General features: G+C 38.3%; 1 protein-coding gene and 1 long non-coding RNA gene across 2 annotated transcripts in view; one reads left to right on the forward strand and one right to left on the reverse strand.

Moving 5' to 3' along the window:
• Positions 1 to 6,569, reverse strand: part of LOC310724490 — a 67,975-nt gene extending 61,406 nt beyond the window's left edge. The window contains exon 1 of the long non-coding RNA XR_014533076.1: positions 6,203 to 6,569. This is a non-coding gene — a long non-coding RNA (uncharacterized lncRNA). The remainder of the gene's footprint in view (positions 1 to 6,202) is intronic.
• Positions 1,684 to 10,395, forward strand: crybb1l2 (crystallin, beta B1, like 2). Its single transcript, XM_083538565.1, has 6 exons — positions 1,684 to 1,744; positions 3,320 to 3,414; positions 4,417 to 4,535; positions 4,687 to 4,819; positions 9,283 to 9,425; positions 9,751 to 10,395. The coding sequence occupies exons 2-6, from the start codon at positions 3,325 to 3,327 to the stop codon at positions 9,920 to 9,922; spliced, it is 657 nt and encodes a 218-aa protein (XP_083394691.1). The 5' UTR covers positions 1,684 to 1,744; positions 3,320 to 3,324; the 3' UTR covers positions 9,923 to 10,395.
• The last annotated feature ends 6,183 nt before the right edge of the window (positions 10,396 to 16,578 follow it).

Raw genomic sequence — 16,578 nt, forward strand, 5'->3', positions numbered from 1 at the left:
AAAGTGTGTGGGACCTAGCATGCTGTAACCTACAGACATGGCATAACATGTCTAAATATGACTATATAGGCTCTATTGTTATTTTTTTGATTATTATTATTGTTATCATCATCATCATCATCATTATTATATATATTCATGACTAATGCATGACTGCTAAATCTTTTTGCTTTGTGAGATTAAAAAAGGTCAGCAGATCTGATTGTAACACCTTGTTTCCTTGGTCACAGTGTAAGCATGTTTCTTTATTAAGTTATAATGAATAGTGAGAATCTAAACAAATCAAACGTAATTTCATGATAAGATGTGTGGCATTGTTTTTTGTGATGTTAACAGAATTTCTTTGCTAATTTAATACATCCATTTTTTTTCTATTTTTATTTCTGTGTTAAAGTAACACAGATGGCCATATTATTATAGTTAAGGATATACTTCCTGCTTTTACCCTCATAATCACTGTTTACACAAGAAATGTAGTTTTAAAAAGGCCTGTATCACATATAACACAGAGCAATTGGTATATAAAAATAAATTATGCATTTGTTCACTTGTCACTTGAGTCACTTTACTTAGTCACTATATTTTGGTATCTCATGTATCAATACAGATACTACCTTTGATTTTGTGAAATGTAGATTCTTTATTGTAGATACTAATTTTTTTCTCTCATATCAATTATCAATGTATATATCAATTAATATATTAATATTTTAATTAGTAAACTGTACTATTTAAGTAGTACAATTATATAATAAGGCTGTATTAAATCAATTGTTTGTGTGTGTCTGTGTGTGTGTGTGTGTGTGTGTGTGTGTGTGTGTGTGTGTGTGTGTTTTTCATGGGGGGGGGGGGGTTGTGTCTGTGTGTATGTCTGTTTCTGTGCACTGTCAGCGAGTTGGACTTTTTGGAGCACAATGAATGCAGGCATGTACAGTCACTGCCTGTTTAGCAAGTACCACGAGGGACAGATTCTCACTGTCAGATTCATTTTATTTTATACATTAAACCACCTAACAATGATGTGGGTGATGTGAGTGAGAGTTTATCTTGTCTTGTTAAATCTCAAAGAAAAGCCACTGTAGCACAAATGTAATGCTGGCTATAATAGAAAGGTGTCAGACCACAGTGCATGACAGCAACAGCTAGGATTATATATTTTTTGCAATGTTTATAAATCCATTCCAGTTGAATTATTATAGCAAATAAACCAAATCAGCTTTATTAAAATCTAGATGTAGCGTTGGATCCCTGATGAGCAAACCTTAGGAGCAAGGAAGCAGTTCTTGAAAGAATATGAGGATTATAGTAGATGAAACACCCTTGTCTAAAATGGAAAAATGTACTGCAGTGTTGCCTACAGGATGCATATGTTTTAATATAGAATTTTTATGAATGAGGTATCTTCATGGTTTTATGTTTGCCAATTTTAAATACATAATGACTTACACATAAGGCATAAAGATGAGCAGATGCCAGTCACTGGTTCTGTGCAGTTTTGGGGGTAAAGTATCTCATCCCCGTTTCTGTCTCTTTCTGTCTCTCTCACACTGTCTCTCTGTGTCCATGTCTGTTTGATGATGGGGTAATTTCTATTCTGTGTGTGGGGTGGTGAGCTCAGCAGGTTTGTTTGTTTGGGTCTAATCCCATTGCGTTGGGTGCTGGCTTATAAAAGAGCTACGCACTTGTTTTCGACACACACTGACTGGCTGTGTGAGACAGACGCTAACTACTCACTTACATTCAGGTAAGAAGCCAGAGAGACATGGTTGATCCTCCCACAAAATACTCATAATACTAAGAATAAGAATTACGTCATTATTTAGTAGCTAAGAATGATTTGGTTACTGCAATAAACCTATTAGTAAAATAATTGGCTAAAAATGAGCTCACCTGTAGGGGGCCCATAGAGAAACCTAATAACCAAAAGTAACAAAGAGCAAATTGTTTTAGATGACATAATTTTCTCTGAATGTGAATCAGAAGTGGAAGTGATATTTTGCTGAAAATTGGGACATGCAGTGAAGACCTGACACTTAAGACTGATGACATAGCATTTACTCTGGTATTGACGCAGCATGTGTTAGAAGAGTAGGAGGCGAATAACATAATAACATGCTGTGAGTGCATATCACAGTTGCTAATATCTTACGCACAGTTGTAGTGGAATGAAGTAATGAAGGATAAAACATTTCCCGAACCTCATTACATTTATGAATGACTAGAGTCATGGGCAATAAACAAGGCAATATAAACAAACTAGTTAGCCAATCTTTAGCCAGGTAAAATTATTTTTCTTATGAAACACTTCTTATATTTTATCTATTTCAGATCAAATATAGCAGTATTATAGATACTGAAAAGTGTGTTGGGGTTCCTTTATGTTCTAAAACTATGATTTTAGTTATTCAGTAAGACAACAAAACTAAATTATTAAGCTTGTTATATAATGAAGATTGAGGTGTGATTCACTGGGGTTTTAGAGGTTGGTAGGAACAGCAAATTCCACAATACTGTTCATACTTTAATGCTTAATTATATCCTCAATTATTTTCCACTGTGCTTTATGAGCTTGAAGAATTTGACTTATTGTGCAACTTTGATCATGTGATCATGTGACTGGTACACTAGAGCACTATAACGAATACAAGTCTGCAATCTTGCAGTTCATTATATAAAAAATTGGGTAACGTTACTATAAAGAACACATATTAAGGGTTTAATGAATGTTTTTTTTTATAGTTTGATATAATTTTATAGTTACTTTTAGGTTTGTTGTGTAAATATGAATAATAAGGACATTATTGTGGATTGAATCCTTTTATTTACTTATTACCATTGTATGATGCTCATTAAACAAGTAGATTTTACATAGCATTAAGTGACAATTATTACTGTGAGCGTTTAATATGTAAAATCTGAATGAGTGGTTAATACTACAATATGTGTTCTTTATTCTATATCATGTTTTAAATATTAATAATTAGTAGTCAAAAGCATTCAGCTAATTAAAATACCATTTGTCATATATCGCTAATGAAAAATAACAGTAGAACATTAGCATTTTTATTTAAGAAGTAATATTAATATTATTGGGACATTTAATATAAGTGCCTTCAGAAGTTTTAAAGAATGTCTCTTGAAACTACCAGCACCTACAGGTATAACATGTTGTGAACTTTTACATTTATAAAATATATCAGCTAATTTAATCAGATGATTAATTCATGATAAAATACAATCTTAATTACTTTCTAATATGCGTTTTCATAAGTAAATGTGCTTCATTGCTAATTTTCTTAACGTTCTTTTTTATTCACAGTTATTATGTCTTCTGGTGAAGAGAAGCCCAAACCTGCCGCTCAACCTGACGGCAAGTCAGGCACCAAGTCAGATGTTGGCATGGGCACCTACAAGGTGAAACATACACACTTTACGCTTTACTAGTCTCAGGAGAATTTTTGCTTTTTTTGACTAAATCATCTTACAATGCAGAAAATGTATTTGAATCTTTTTCTTGCTATACTGCACCTAAATCTATAGATATAAAACTATAAAACTATAACTATGTCTTACCACTTTTTTTTTATAAACAGCTAAACATTTTCAGGCTTATTTTAGATACATAATGCTAATAAATCTAAGAAATGAGTTCAAGTGCTTTGAGTCTGTGTCATTGTCCTTAACTTCTTATTTAACTTCTATTTTTCATTATTTGTGTGGGTTACTAAATTAAATTGCAATTAAACACAGAACAATCGCATGGTTCTAAGCATGACCAATTCGCTCTTAAAAAGATACTTAATAAAATTCCAGTTGCCATAGATATATGCAGGTGATGAATAGATAAATTATGTCTTTCCTGGTTCAATTCTTTTTTTTTTCCCCAATGCTTTTTTATATACTTAGTATTTCTGGCTTTATGAACAAATGAATCTTTAAAAACAGTCAGTCTTATTGAAGTGATGTTTAAAGATGGATTGTAAAACTTGATAGATGCAAAACTGGCATTTTTAGAAATCAAAAAACGGTGATCTTCAGGCTTTTTTTTCCACTCCCCATCCTCATCACTGTCTGTTAAGGGGGTGGTTTTGTAGTGGTGTCCCAAAAAAGCTGACTTTTTATTTTTAACTTAATTGCAAATATATTTTTATACTCAACATATATTCTGTGCAGATCAACAACAAGCTATCTCTTTAATTTTGTAAGCTCTAGAAACATATGATGCATATTATACTTTTTGCAAAGTCTAGGTGATAAAAAATGTTAATATCTATGATTTAAGATCTTTTAATGCTATTATTTATGATAAAAGTTATCAGAACTTTATTATTAACTTTTTAGTAGCTTTACTTGCTAAGCCTTTGCACAAGTTTCTCTGCTTACTCATCTTACTTTCTCTCTTTCTGAATCTTGTAGATGTACGTGTTTGACCGTGAAAACTTCCAGGGTCATATGATTGAAATCAGTAATGAGTGTATGACTGTGTGCGCGATGGGCATGGACAAAGTGCGTTCCCTTCGTGTTGAATGTGGACCGTGAGTAATAAACAGTTACAGGCCGTTATTTCAGTCATAACAGTAACAGTTATAGTGACATCCTCATGCCAGGTTACTCACCTGACACTTACTCCCCCCCCATTCTTCCTCTCTCTCCCTCTCTTTCTGTCTCTCTTTGCTCTGTCTATAGTTTTGTTGGTTTTGAGCAGATGAACTTCTGTGGTGAGATGTACATCTTGGAGAAAGGCGAGTATCCTCGCTGGGACTGCTGGAGCAACTGTCAGAGGAATGACTATCTGCTTTCCTTCAGACCTGTCCGCATGGTACACATTCTCCTCTCCATAAACCCTAAAACTGGCATTCCTTCTGAAGATATAGAATTCATTCATCATTATACGAAGGTCACATTTGTTATTTAAATCCCAGTGCTTGAAACTGATATGACATTTGACATACTACTAGCATATATATATGAACTTGATATATTCATGTGGGCAGTGATGGTCACATGACCAAAGCAACAGTACTAAAGGCACTTCCAGCTTGCGGCTTTCTAAAAAAGAAGGAACGTAAATATAATGAGTAAAATATTAGCAAAACATTTTTACAACATGAAGGATTGTAGATCAAGATTGACCCGAAATGGTGGCTTATTCTACTTGTTTCTTCACTATGAGTATGTAAATTATCTCAATTATAGTCGCCAAGTTCATCATTGCAAATATGTATTTAAATTTACGTTGGTATTTTAGAGGTATAGACAAGGCACATATTTTCAGTATTTCAGCTATTTAAGGATTCCTGAACACACATAGTTAGAAAAAAAAGGCGACAACATCAGTGAAAGAGTGCATCATGAAAACCACATTCATTACTGGATCACAGAATCATCAGTGTGAATGTATATGTTAATCACAGTTTCTTATTGTTTTCCTCTTGTTGACTAACTGCATCAAGATATTTTTTACCAGGCCTTTTCTAAAACATGATGCACTACTAGATGCTGTTCTCTATGCTGAAGGCGCCTCATTTATGTCAACAATACAACAAAGACAGAATAACAAGTGCAGAAGTGAGGGCCAGAGCTCAGGGTGATACTGACACTTCCGGGTAAAACTGTCACCTTTGCGTATTTACTAGGGCTGTTCTCTTTATCATACTCAGTGCATCAGGCAAAGGTCAAAATACAGGGTGAGAAGAACAGCACAGGGTAATCAAATAATAATAAAACAAATATATCGGGCAAACTATTCCGACTGAGGTCAGTGTGTGGAGGAAGCTCTAAGTTGTAAAAATCAGTAAAATATAAAGGGTTTTTTATATAGTGTATGTATCAGATATTAATAATGCAATATTACTGCATTTAGGCAAATGTCAGAGAAGCAATGGTTTCCTATTGTTTTATCCTATTGAGTGTTTCTCTGTCAGATCCAATCAGAAATTAAACCATTTATATATTATTATAATAATAGTTTATTATTATCTTCTTCTTCTTCTTTCGGCTGCTCCCATTAGGGGTCGCCACAGCGGATCATCCGTCTCCATACCACCCTGTCCTCTATATCTGCCTCTTTTACACCAACTACCTGCATGACTTCCCTCACCACATCCATGAACCTCCTCCTTGGCCTTCCTCTTTTCCTCCTACCTGGTGGCTCCATCTTCAGCATTTTTCTACCAATATAATTCATGTCCCTTCTCTGCACATGTCCAAACCATCTCAATCTCGCCTCCCTCACCTTGTCACCACAACATCCTACATGTGCTGTCCCTCTAATAAACTCATTTCTAATCTTGTCCATCCTCGTCACTCCCAACGAAAACCTCAACATCTTCAGCTCTGCTACCTCCAGCTCCACCTCCTGTCTTTTACTCAATGCCACTGTCTCTAATCCATACAACATCGCAGGTCTCACCACAGTCCTATAAACTTTCCCTTTCATTCTTGCAGATACTCTTCTATCACAAATCACTCCTGTCACTCTTCTCCACCCACTCCACCCTGCCTGCACTCTTTTCTTTACTTCCCTAACACACTCTCCATTACTTTGCACTGTTGACCCCAGGTACCTGAACTCCTCCACCTTCTTCACCTCTTCACCCTGCAACCGCATCACTCCACTGCCCTCCCTCTCATTCACACACATGTACTCTGTCTTACTCCTACTGACTTTCATTCCCCTTCTCTCCAGCGCATATCTCCACCTCTCCAGGCTCTTCTCAACCTGCTCTCTACTCTCACCACAAATCACAATATCATCTGCAAACATCATAGTCCAGGGAGACTCCTGTCTGACCTTGTCCGTCAACCTGTCCATCACCACTGCAAACAGGAAAGGGCTCAGGGCCGATCCTTGATGTAGTCCAACCTTCACCCTGAACCAGTCTGTCGTACCTACTGCACACTTTACTGCCGTCACACTGTCCTCATACATGTCCTGCACCACCCTCAAATACTTCTCTGACACACCTGACTTCCTCATACAATACCACAACTCCTCTCTCGGCACCCTGTCGTACGCTTTCTCTAAATCCACAAATACACAATGCAGCTCCTTCTGTCCTTCTCTATACTTCTCCATCAACATCCTCAAAGCAAATAAGGCATCTGTGGTGCTCTTCCTCGGCATGAAACCATACTGTTGCTCACAGATGGTCACCTCTTCTCTCAGCCTGGCTTCCACTACTCTTTCCCATAACTTCATGGTGTGACTGATCAACTTAATTCCCCTGTAGTTACTGCAGGTTTGCACATCTCCCTTATGCTTAAAGATCGGTACCAGCACACTCCTTCTCCATTCCTCAGGCATCCTCTCCCCTTCCAGAATCCTGTTAAACAATCTGGTTAAAAACTCCACTGCCATCTCTCCTAAACATCTCCACGCTTCTACCGGTATGTCATCTGGTCCAACCGACTTTCCATTCTTCATCCTCTTAATCGCTGCTCTCACTTCCTCCTTACTAATCCTATCTACATCCTGCTTCACCAACTCCACATCCTCCAACCTTCTCTCTCTCTGATTTTCCTCATTCATCAGCTGCTCAAAATACTCCCTCCATCTTCTCAACACACTCTCCTCACTAGTCAACACATTTCCCTCTCCATCCTTTATTGCTCTAACTTGCAGTACATCCTTCCCAGCTCGGTCCCTCTGCTTGGCCAATCGGTATAAATCCTTTTCTCCTTCCTTAGTGTCCAACCTCTTATACAGTTCCTCATATGCCTTTTCCTTGGCTTTCGCCACATCCCTTTTTACCTGCTGCCACATCTCCTTGTACTCCTGCCTACTTTTCTCATCACTCTGTCGATCCCACTTCTGTTTTGCCAATCTCTTTCCCCTAATGCTCTCCTGCACTTCCTCATTCCACCACCACGTCTCCTTGTCTTGCTTTCTATTTCCAGATGTCACACCAAGTACTTTTCTAGCTGCCTCCCTCATCACTCCTGCAGTAGTTGCCCAATCATCCGGCACCTCTTCACCACCACCAAGCCCCTGTCTGACCTCTTCCCTAAACCTCACACTACACTCTTCCTCCTTCAGTTTCCACCATCTTATTCTTCTTTCAAACCTTACTTTCCTCCTCTTCTTCTTCGCCTCCAAAACCATCCTACAGACCACCATTCGATGCTGTCTAGCTACACTGTCCCCCGCCAACACCTTACAGTCTCCAATCTCCTTCAGGTTGCATCTCCTACACAGAAGATAATCCACCTGTGTGCACCTTCCTCCACTCTTATACGTCACCCTATGATCCTCCTTCTTCTTAAAATACGTGTTCACCACTGCCATATCCATCCTTTTAGCAAAATCTACCACCATCTGCCCTTCCACATTCCTCTCCTTAAAACCATACCTACCCATCACCTCCTCATCACCTCTGTTCCCTTCACCTACATGCCCATTAAAGTCTGCCCCAATCACCAATCGTTCTTTCCTAGGTACACCATCTACCACTTCATCTAATTCACTCCAGAATCTTTCCTTCTCCTCCATCTCACAGCCAACTTGTGGAGCATAGGCACTGATGACATTTATCATCATCCCTTCAACTTCCACCTTCACGATCATCACCCTATCAGAAACTCTCTTCACCTCCACTACACTCTTACTGTACTCTTCCTTCAGAATCACCCCTACACCATTTCTCTTCCCATCCACACCATGATAAAACAGTTTAAACCCACCTCCAATGTTCCTGGCCTTACTCCCTTTCCACTTGGTCTCCTGAACACACAACACATCTACCTTTCTCCTCTCCATCATATCAGCTATCTCTCTCCCTTTACCCGTCATAGTACCAACATTTAAAGTACCAACCCGAACCTCTACTCTCCTACACTGCTCCTTTTCCTGCCGTCTCTGTAGACGTCTTCCTCCTCTCCTTCTCCTCCTTCGGCCAACAATAGTTTATTATTATAAACTCTTTATAGCAGTGCATCTAAGTAAACAACAAATGTAATAAGAGACAGAACCATTTATGAAGTAGCGTTAACAAGAATGTTAGTTCAAACTGTAACAATTCATATAAAAGGTCATGAAGGTGAAAAGATTTTGAGTCAGCATCCAAACAAAAATGTATTCAAGTTCCGAATATATCAAACTTGCTTATTGGAATTTGTATATTTCTTTGAAGTTTCAAGGTTAGGAAGTTACAACCATATAAGGAAATAGGTTGATTTGATAGGGCAGCGTGTGAAGATTTAGGGTAGTTCTGATGTCAGGACAAATCTAATAATAATTTTAAAAAAAGCTTAGAAACTGAAAATAAATTTTGTTTGCCACAGGACCCAGAGAAGCACAAGATTTGTCTATATGAGATTGGCGACTATAAGGGGCGAAAGATGGAGATAATCAATGACGACGTGCCCAGCCTGTACTCCTACGGTTTCACTGACCGAGTTGGCAGCATCATGGTCAGCTGTGGCACGTAAGTACTGGGCAACTTGCTTACGTGTGTGTTACCAGAAGCCAAGTTTAAAATTAGGATATCAGAATGCTTCCAAGTGCTTTCCATTTTCATGAGCTTTAAAATCAATTTGTGAAAATGCATAGCATGAGAAAAACCTAGCTCAAAAAGGGGTCACTCTTGTCTGAACCTTTGTTAAAAACCACTGCACAGTCTCTATTCATTACCATCTCTCCTACGTGTTCTACCTTTGCACCCGCCGGCACACTTCCTTACACCCACAGATCTCCTATTCCTTCCTACCTGCCTCTCATCGAATTTCCTCTCCTCTGCTTTCTTCCCTCAGCTGGGTGGGCTACCAGTACCCAGGCTACCGTGGCAGCCAATACCTGTTGGAGAAGGGTGACTACAGACACTTTAATGAGTATGGTGCTCGCTGCCCCCAGATGCAGTCTATGAGGCGTGTGCGTGACATGCAGTGGCACCCGGAAGGCAGCTACACCGTGGCCAGCAAGTGAGGGTTTGAGAGGATGGGAAAGAGAGGGAGAGGTGGGGAGAGAAAGAGAGGGTGTGGAGCTGAGGGGAGAGGGGGAGGAGCAAAGGACAAGAAGCAGAGACGGATTATGCCATCCATATAAAGGAAAGTGGAAGAGAACAATGGATTATGAGTGTAGGTAACAATACAAATCATGGTTACTGACCAAAGATAGTGTTAGCGTGTTTGCATAGGATGGCACACGTTTTTCTCTCCTATCTCCCATTTACTCTTTTCTCCTCCTCTCTCTCCTGTTCTCTCTCCCTCATCGTCCCTTTTTCTCATCCTCAAATCAATTCTATCATTTGTGGAAAACCACATCACCTTTTTCTCCAAAAGAGGATGGGATTGGGGGAGATGACTGACATGGATGGGCATGAGTAGGGTGACAAGTGTGTTGGGATCCAGGATCATATAAAAACCTCTCATCCTAAATAAAAAGGAAACGTGACACAAGTGTGCTCTGTGTTATTCATAGCTTCTGCTATTCTAATACATTTCTATGAGCTGTTTTTTTCTGATATAAAATTGGTAAATACAATTATGTATAAATTTGTTGTTAGATTAGCAAACTGCCTTTAACCATTATCAGTGTATCTACATTAGTATAGATCTTAATCTTAGAAGTGCAGTTTGTAAATTTTTTGTTCTCTGCTGCCTGTGAGGAAATTTAAAACATTAAACTTTTTTCCGTTAACCCACTTCCTCTGATGATACCACGATATGCCTTTTAACCCGAGCCCCTGTTCCCGCGCCATTAAAATTATATGATTATTCTAGTTCGTGAAATTCTCAAGTACTGCACACATTTAAATTGTTTACATTCACTGAAAAATCTGTGACAAGATCATTTTATTAGTTCTATATTGAACAATGAATTGATTTGGAGAAGGTGTCAAAACTTGTGCTCCAATGATGAAATCCAGAGTTTATGAATATAAAAATGTCACATGCAGTAATTTTCTACTTCCAACCTTGTAAACCACACCCTGTAGCATAACAGTAACATTTTAGGTATTCAGTATTTTTAGCCCTATCTCCCACCACTAGACTTTAATCAAGGATTGCCAAAAAATTTAATGTATTCCTGGGTATCCTAACAATCAGGGCTTTCGCGATTTCCATGAAGGCCTTTTGTATCCATTTGGAAATGTGGTGGCCAACAGGGGACATGGGTAATCACACCTCAGTGTATACAATGTGATTACAGAAACATCCACATTGAAACAAAATCAAGGAGTTAGCTTAACTAAGTCATATGGTGGACATCCATGGTTTAAGGGTTTTTTATTTCTCAGATCGAATTACATACATGATGATTAGTGAAATGTTTTTTAGTTATTCAACAGTGGAACACCAAATAAAATAGAAAAAAAAAATACAAATTCATAAACATATACTAAAATATAATAAGTCAAGGATATGTTTAAAAATCTTTCCTATGTAGTATATTATATATACTATAACTTATACGGTGTCCAAATAGTGCTAAGGGGTATGTGTGTGTGTGTGTGTGTGTGTGTGTGTGTGTGTGTGTGTGTGTGTGTGTGTGTGTGTGTGTGTGTGTTTATTTGACCTTGGAATATGTAGGTTTTCTCAAGTGTCCTCAGTAGCTGGATTGCCTGAAGGTAGAAACTCTTATTGAGTCACTCTCTGTTGGTCCTCAGCATCCGGTAGTACTTTCCTGATGGACGACCTATGCTATGTGTCAAGAAAAAATGTTTAAGGGAGAGAACCAAGCAATGGTGTTCATGCACATGCATTTATACACAGGATGACTCATAGAGAGCTACATCTTGATAGACATTTCTGAAAGCTCATTACAGCCATGATTCTCAAAGTGGGGTCTTAGGAATGCCAAGGAGTCCATGAAGCATAGTTGTATGCCTTCAAATACTGTCATCTGGAATCCAATGATTTTAGTAAAAGTTAATTTAAATGGATGGAATGTTCAGAAATCTTCACTAAATAACCTATATTTTACTGTACACATTTAAATCAGAGGCTAAATAGTTTGTGAGCAAAATAATTCTATACTGAGTTGGTCTATGATTGTTATTTTTTTCGCACCGTAATGTTTCTATTTCCCAACAAACACACAAGAAATTCAAATAAACCACAATGACCTTTAAGAGAAAACATGTATAAGATACATGAAGAAACATGGTGGCAACCTGCCCAGTTTAATATGCTCCTGTGCTAATGAATGTGACATTTTTCCTCCAGCTAGCTCCATGTCTGGCTACCCATTTGCACTTTTTTAATGTTTAAATCCACAAAAGTCCCCTGGTGGTCTAGTGGTTAAGATACAGCGCTCTCACCGCTGCGACCCGGGTCAGGGAACCATCCCCAGCCACTCTCAGTGCCGGTCCCAAGCCTGGATAAATTGGGGAGGGTTGCGTTAGGAAGGGTAAAAACATGTGCCAAATCAAACGTGCGGGGGATCCGCTGTGGCGACCCCTAACGGGAGAAGCCGAAAGAAAGTTTTTAATGTTTAAATCCACAACTGAATGCCCAAACCTGCGATCATTATTTCGAATGTCAGTCCAAATATGGACAGAACAGGAGAGCATTTCACCAAAAGCTTTGTCCATAAACATGAGCACACGGTTTCTAATTACATGTAAAATATGTCTAATTTATTATTATTTTTTCCTATTAGCATTTTATAATTTCATCATGGTGTAGAAATACAATATACACACTTATTTTTGTCATTAGGTTATCGATACTAGCTGGCTAATCAACATTCATACTACAAACCAGTTCTGCCGTGTATATATGGGTTCTCCGTGGATCTCGGCTACTGTTGACCTGTTGCCATGAGAAGACAGTTTTTTTATTTTGTGGGTGGGTGGTTATACTTTTGCTCATATTATATTTATTATATCTACAAGAGAGCACTAGCAGCCATGCAGTGTGGTTTGTTGTTCTATGTATCATGACATATAGCTTTAGCTAAGCATGCTATGGATTTATTTAGTGAATGGGTCTATTTACTCTATTGATTACTTTATTTGTTTATTTTATATATCTGATAATAATGAGACCACTTTAGGACCTTAGAATGAGCTATATGGGATACCTGCATGTCCTGATACTACTTGCCTTCATGCTTGTTCTGTTGTTTGTTGGGACGATGTAAAATGGCCACTAGGGTTCTTTTTTAAGACAACACCATCAGAACGTAAACTCTATTGTTCCATAGCCTACATGTAAATGGTGATTGTGTTTAAGATCACAGTTGCACAAAGTAGCATTGTTTTAATGTAGCCTTAGGTTCTTAGTATGTATATCAGACAGTGATCAGGCATACCATTATGACATAACATTATGACATTAGTGGGTGGGATATATGAGACAGCAAGTGAACATTTTGTCCTCAAAGTTGATGTGTTAGAAGTAGGAAAAATGGGCAAAATGTAAGGATTTGAGCGAGTTTGAAAAGGAACAAATTGATGGCTAGACGACTGGGTTGAAATATCTCTAAAACTGTTCCCAGTCTGCAGTGGTCAGTATTTATCAAAGTGGTCTAAGGAAGGAAAGTGGTGAACCGGCAACAGGGTAATTGATGCATGTGGAGAATGAAGGCTCAAATTGCTGAAGAAGATAATGTTGTTAAATGGGTCAGGACGGTTTTTCGCAGCAAAATAGGGACCAATTAAATATTAGGAGGTAGTCATAATGTTATGCCTGATCGGTGGCAACAAGTTATGCCTGGTCAGTGTACGTTTTAAACAAATCTACCCAATAATGAAATGCACTGTGTGCCAAGTAAAAAGTATTTTTTCAGACTTTTTGGAAAATACTTTTGTGGTCTATGATCACCAGATCTCAATTATGCATTTACACATTTTTAACACAAACGAGCAAACAAAAATAAATATGGGATCATTACACAAATTACAAATAGGTTGTTTTTATATCAGGTAAGCAATCTTGTGTTACATATTGCAAAATAGGTGGAATTTAGATTGTTGCTAAGGTTCATTGCAAAGTATTGAAAACCATTCTAGTGTTATGTACCGTTGGTCAAAGTGTGAAATTGGCTTACTTTCAATTAACAATATTTTTAAACAATAAATTACAAAGAATACATTTACACATGGTGAACAGGATTTCCAGAACATACACAATTTAGTTAATACACCTATAATACCCTTGCTGCATGCGAATGGAGCTGCTTGTTTCATACAAATCATGTGGAGCTGTTGGACTGACATCATGTTATTTTATAAGTCACTACTTTGTTTGTGGATTTTATTGTTATGGTAGACTTCTGACATTTGAAGCCTTCAGATAGTAGAAGTTGGAGGTCGTATTGACTGATGAATATACTGTATATATTACAATGAAATATCCATGAATAATCGTTCATCAAGAGACATCACACAGATACACTCATATTCATGACTCATATAATGCAAATGCTTTTATCGTGTTTGTGTGTGTGTGTGTGTGTGTGTGTGTGTGCTTGTGTGTGTGTGCATGTGTGTGTGTGTGTGTGTGCGTGTGCGTGTGTGTGCGTGTGCGTGTGCGTGTGTGTGTGTGTGTGTGTGTTTCTGTGGCTTGGCATATTTTTATATATTGGTAGAGAGCTCTAAAAGAAAAGGAATATCAGGTGTCCTTTTGCTAAGTAAGGTAATGATGATGGATTTAAGTGTAGCATTAATTCCCTGCATTTTAACAGAAGGTCCTTACAAGGATGTGAGACAAACATGTGTGTGCATTACACAACAGCTTCAAGCGTCTCAGTCTCTCAGTCGAAACTTATCTCATCTCAGTATACCATCTTACTGTCATCCTTCCCACACCAGGTCACTGCTTCTAGGCACACACATGCAGTCACTCAGACAGACACACACATGCGCATCTATATCTCTGGTTTGATGTCACGTTTGACGTCAGAGTCCAGTTTGAAGTCAGATTCCCATTACCTTGTTAGAGGCTGCTGTGTTTCAGACACACACACTCCAGCTGTGCTTGTAGGGAAATATCAGTAGGCAGGCATGGCGTAGAAGCTTGAGTGTGTGATCAGTCTCTTTTGGCTTATATTTTCTCGATTTGTAGGCTCTGAGTATTAACAAGGTGAAAATAGGTTTGATTTCAGAGGAATTGGTAGATAGATGAAAGAGAGAATGTTATATGTAGGCTCGGCAGGAAATCAATATGAAGTAATTGAATGTTCTTGCCCTAACGTACTTCTACCTCTAGATGGAGTGAAGAGCTGAGGCGGATTTTTTGCACAAATATGGGCACAAGTAACACCTCAAACTCTTCTCATCATTTATTATTCAATTACCTCACATTGATTTCCTGAAGCACACAACTTCAAAGCAGCAGTGAAGCAAACACGGAAAGCAAACCGAAAGCACAACAAAAAAAAAAGCACTAAACTGGGATTTAAAGGTAGCTACAGTTGCTTTTATGGTGTCTTACACATGAGAGAAACATAATTGCAGAAACACCAGATGCAAAATTGGATACAAAATTCCAATTCTGTATGAGATACAAACTAATTTCCCATATCTTTATTTCTGATTGTGTGTGCATCCACAGTTCTCTAAGACTTTTATAGCAAATCCCATTGCAATATGCCTTTTAAATCTTTCACACAATTGCTCTCCTTCTCTTTCTCTGTCTCACACACAAACTAACAGAGCATGTCTTATAGAGCTCTCTTTGCGTCATAGTCACGTTGCAAATAAGCTGGGGTTGATGCACTTCTTTTTCTGGAACGCTACAAAACATCTTTTACTGGTGTGTGATGTAACCTATTTACCTCCCCTCAACAAACTAGTGGGAGTGAACAGGGAGGAGAGAGAGGGAGAGCATCAGAAAGGGAGTGAAAAGAGAGAGAGAGAGAGAGAGAGAGAGAGAGAGAGAGAGAGAGAGAGAGAGAGAGAGAGAGAGAGAGAGAGAGAGAGAGAGATGACTAGTCTTTGCACACACGTGCTGGCTGCCAGTTTTCAGGAACAGGGTGCTAGTGATTGCTTTTTCTCTGGTTTTGTCACTCAGGCTTGTACACCGAGAAGCACCAAAGTCACTTCATTCACACCTGTATACACTTTCCTTCTTTTCTTTATCTGTTTCTTTGCCATAACTTGTCCAACATCAAAAAACATAACTGACTCCAAGTTATGTTTTTTCCTGCACTTTCTCCCTCTTCTCTCTCCCACTCTAGCTCGCACTCTCCTCCCTCTATTCTTTCTTCTATCTCTTGGTGTCAGTGTTGCGTTTGTATCTGCGTCATCTGTGAGCCCATGTCTCAGTCACTGGACTGGGTTAAAAATAAAGAACAAGCAACAGCGTGTATGCGTGTGTGTCCACAAAGAAAGTGTGTATAGACGTATATAGCTACATTACAGCCTGGACTAACACTACATGTGTTCATGTAACACGTTTTAGAGTGAAGCATCTGTATCAGTCCGGCAGCAGTGGGTTTGCAACACTAGAGAAAGCATGTGGTACATTCTAGACTTCGAATATTGCTTTACAGATCATACAAATTAAACAGAACATCAGCAGGCAGGAAATATGTACATAACTAAAAACTTTTCAATGTACCAAAGCTTATTTTTGGGTTCTTTCAGCAGTTTAGTTAGACTGTGTGTTTGTAATACCTGTTGAATACATTTA

The sequence above is a fragment of the Silurus aristotelis genome (assembly GCF_946808225.1).
Source record: "Silurus aristotelis genome assembly, chromosome: 4".
Classification (NCBI taxonomy): domain Eukaryota; kingdom Metazoa; phylum Chordata; class Actinopteri; order Siluriformes; family Siluridae; genus Silurus; species Silurus aristotelis.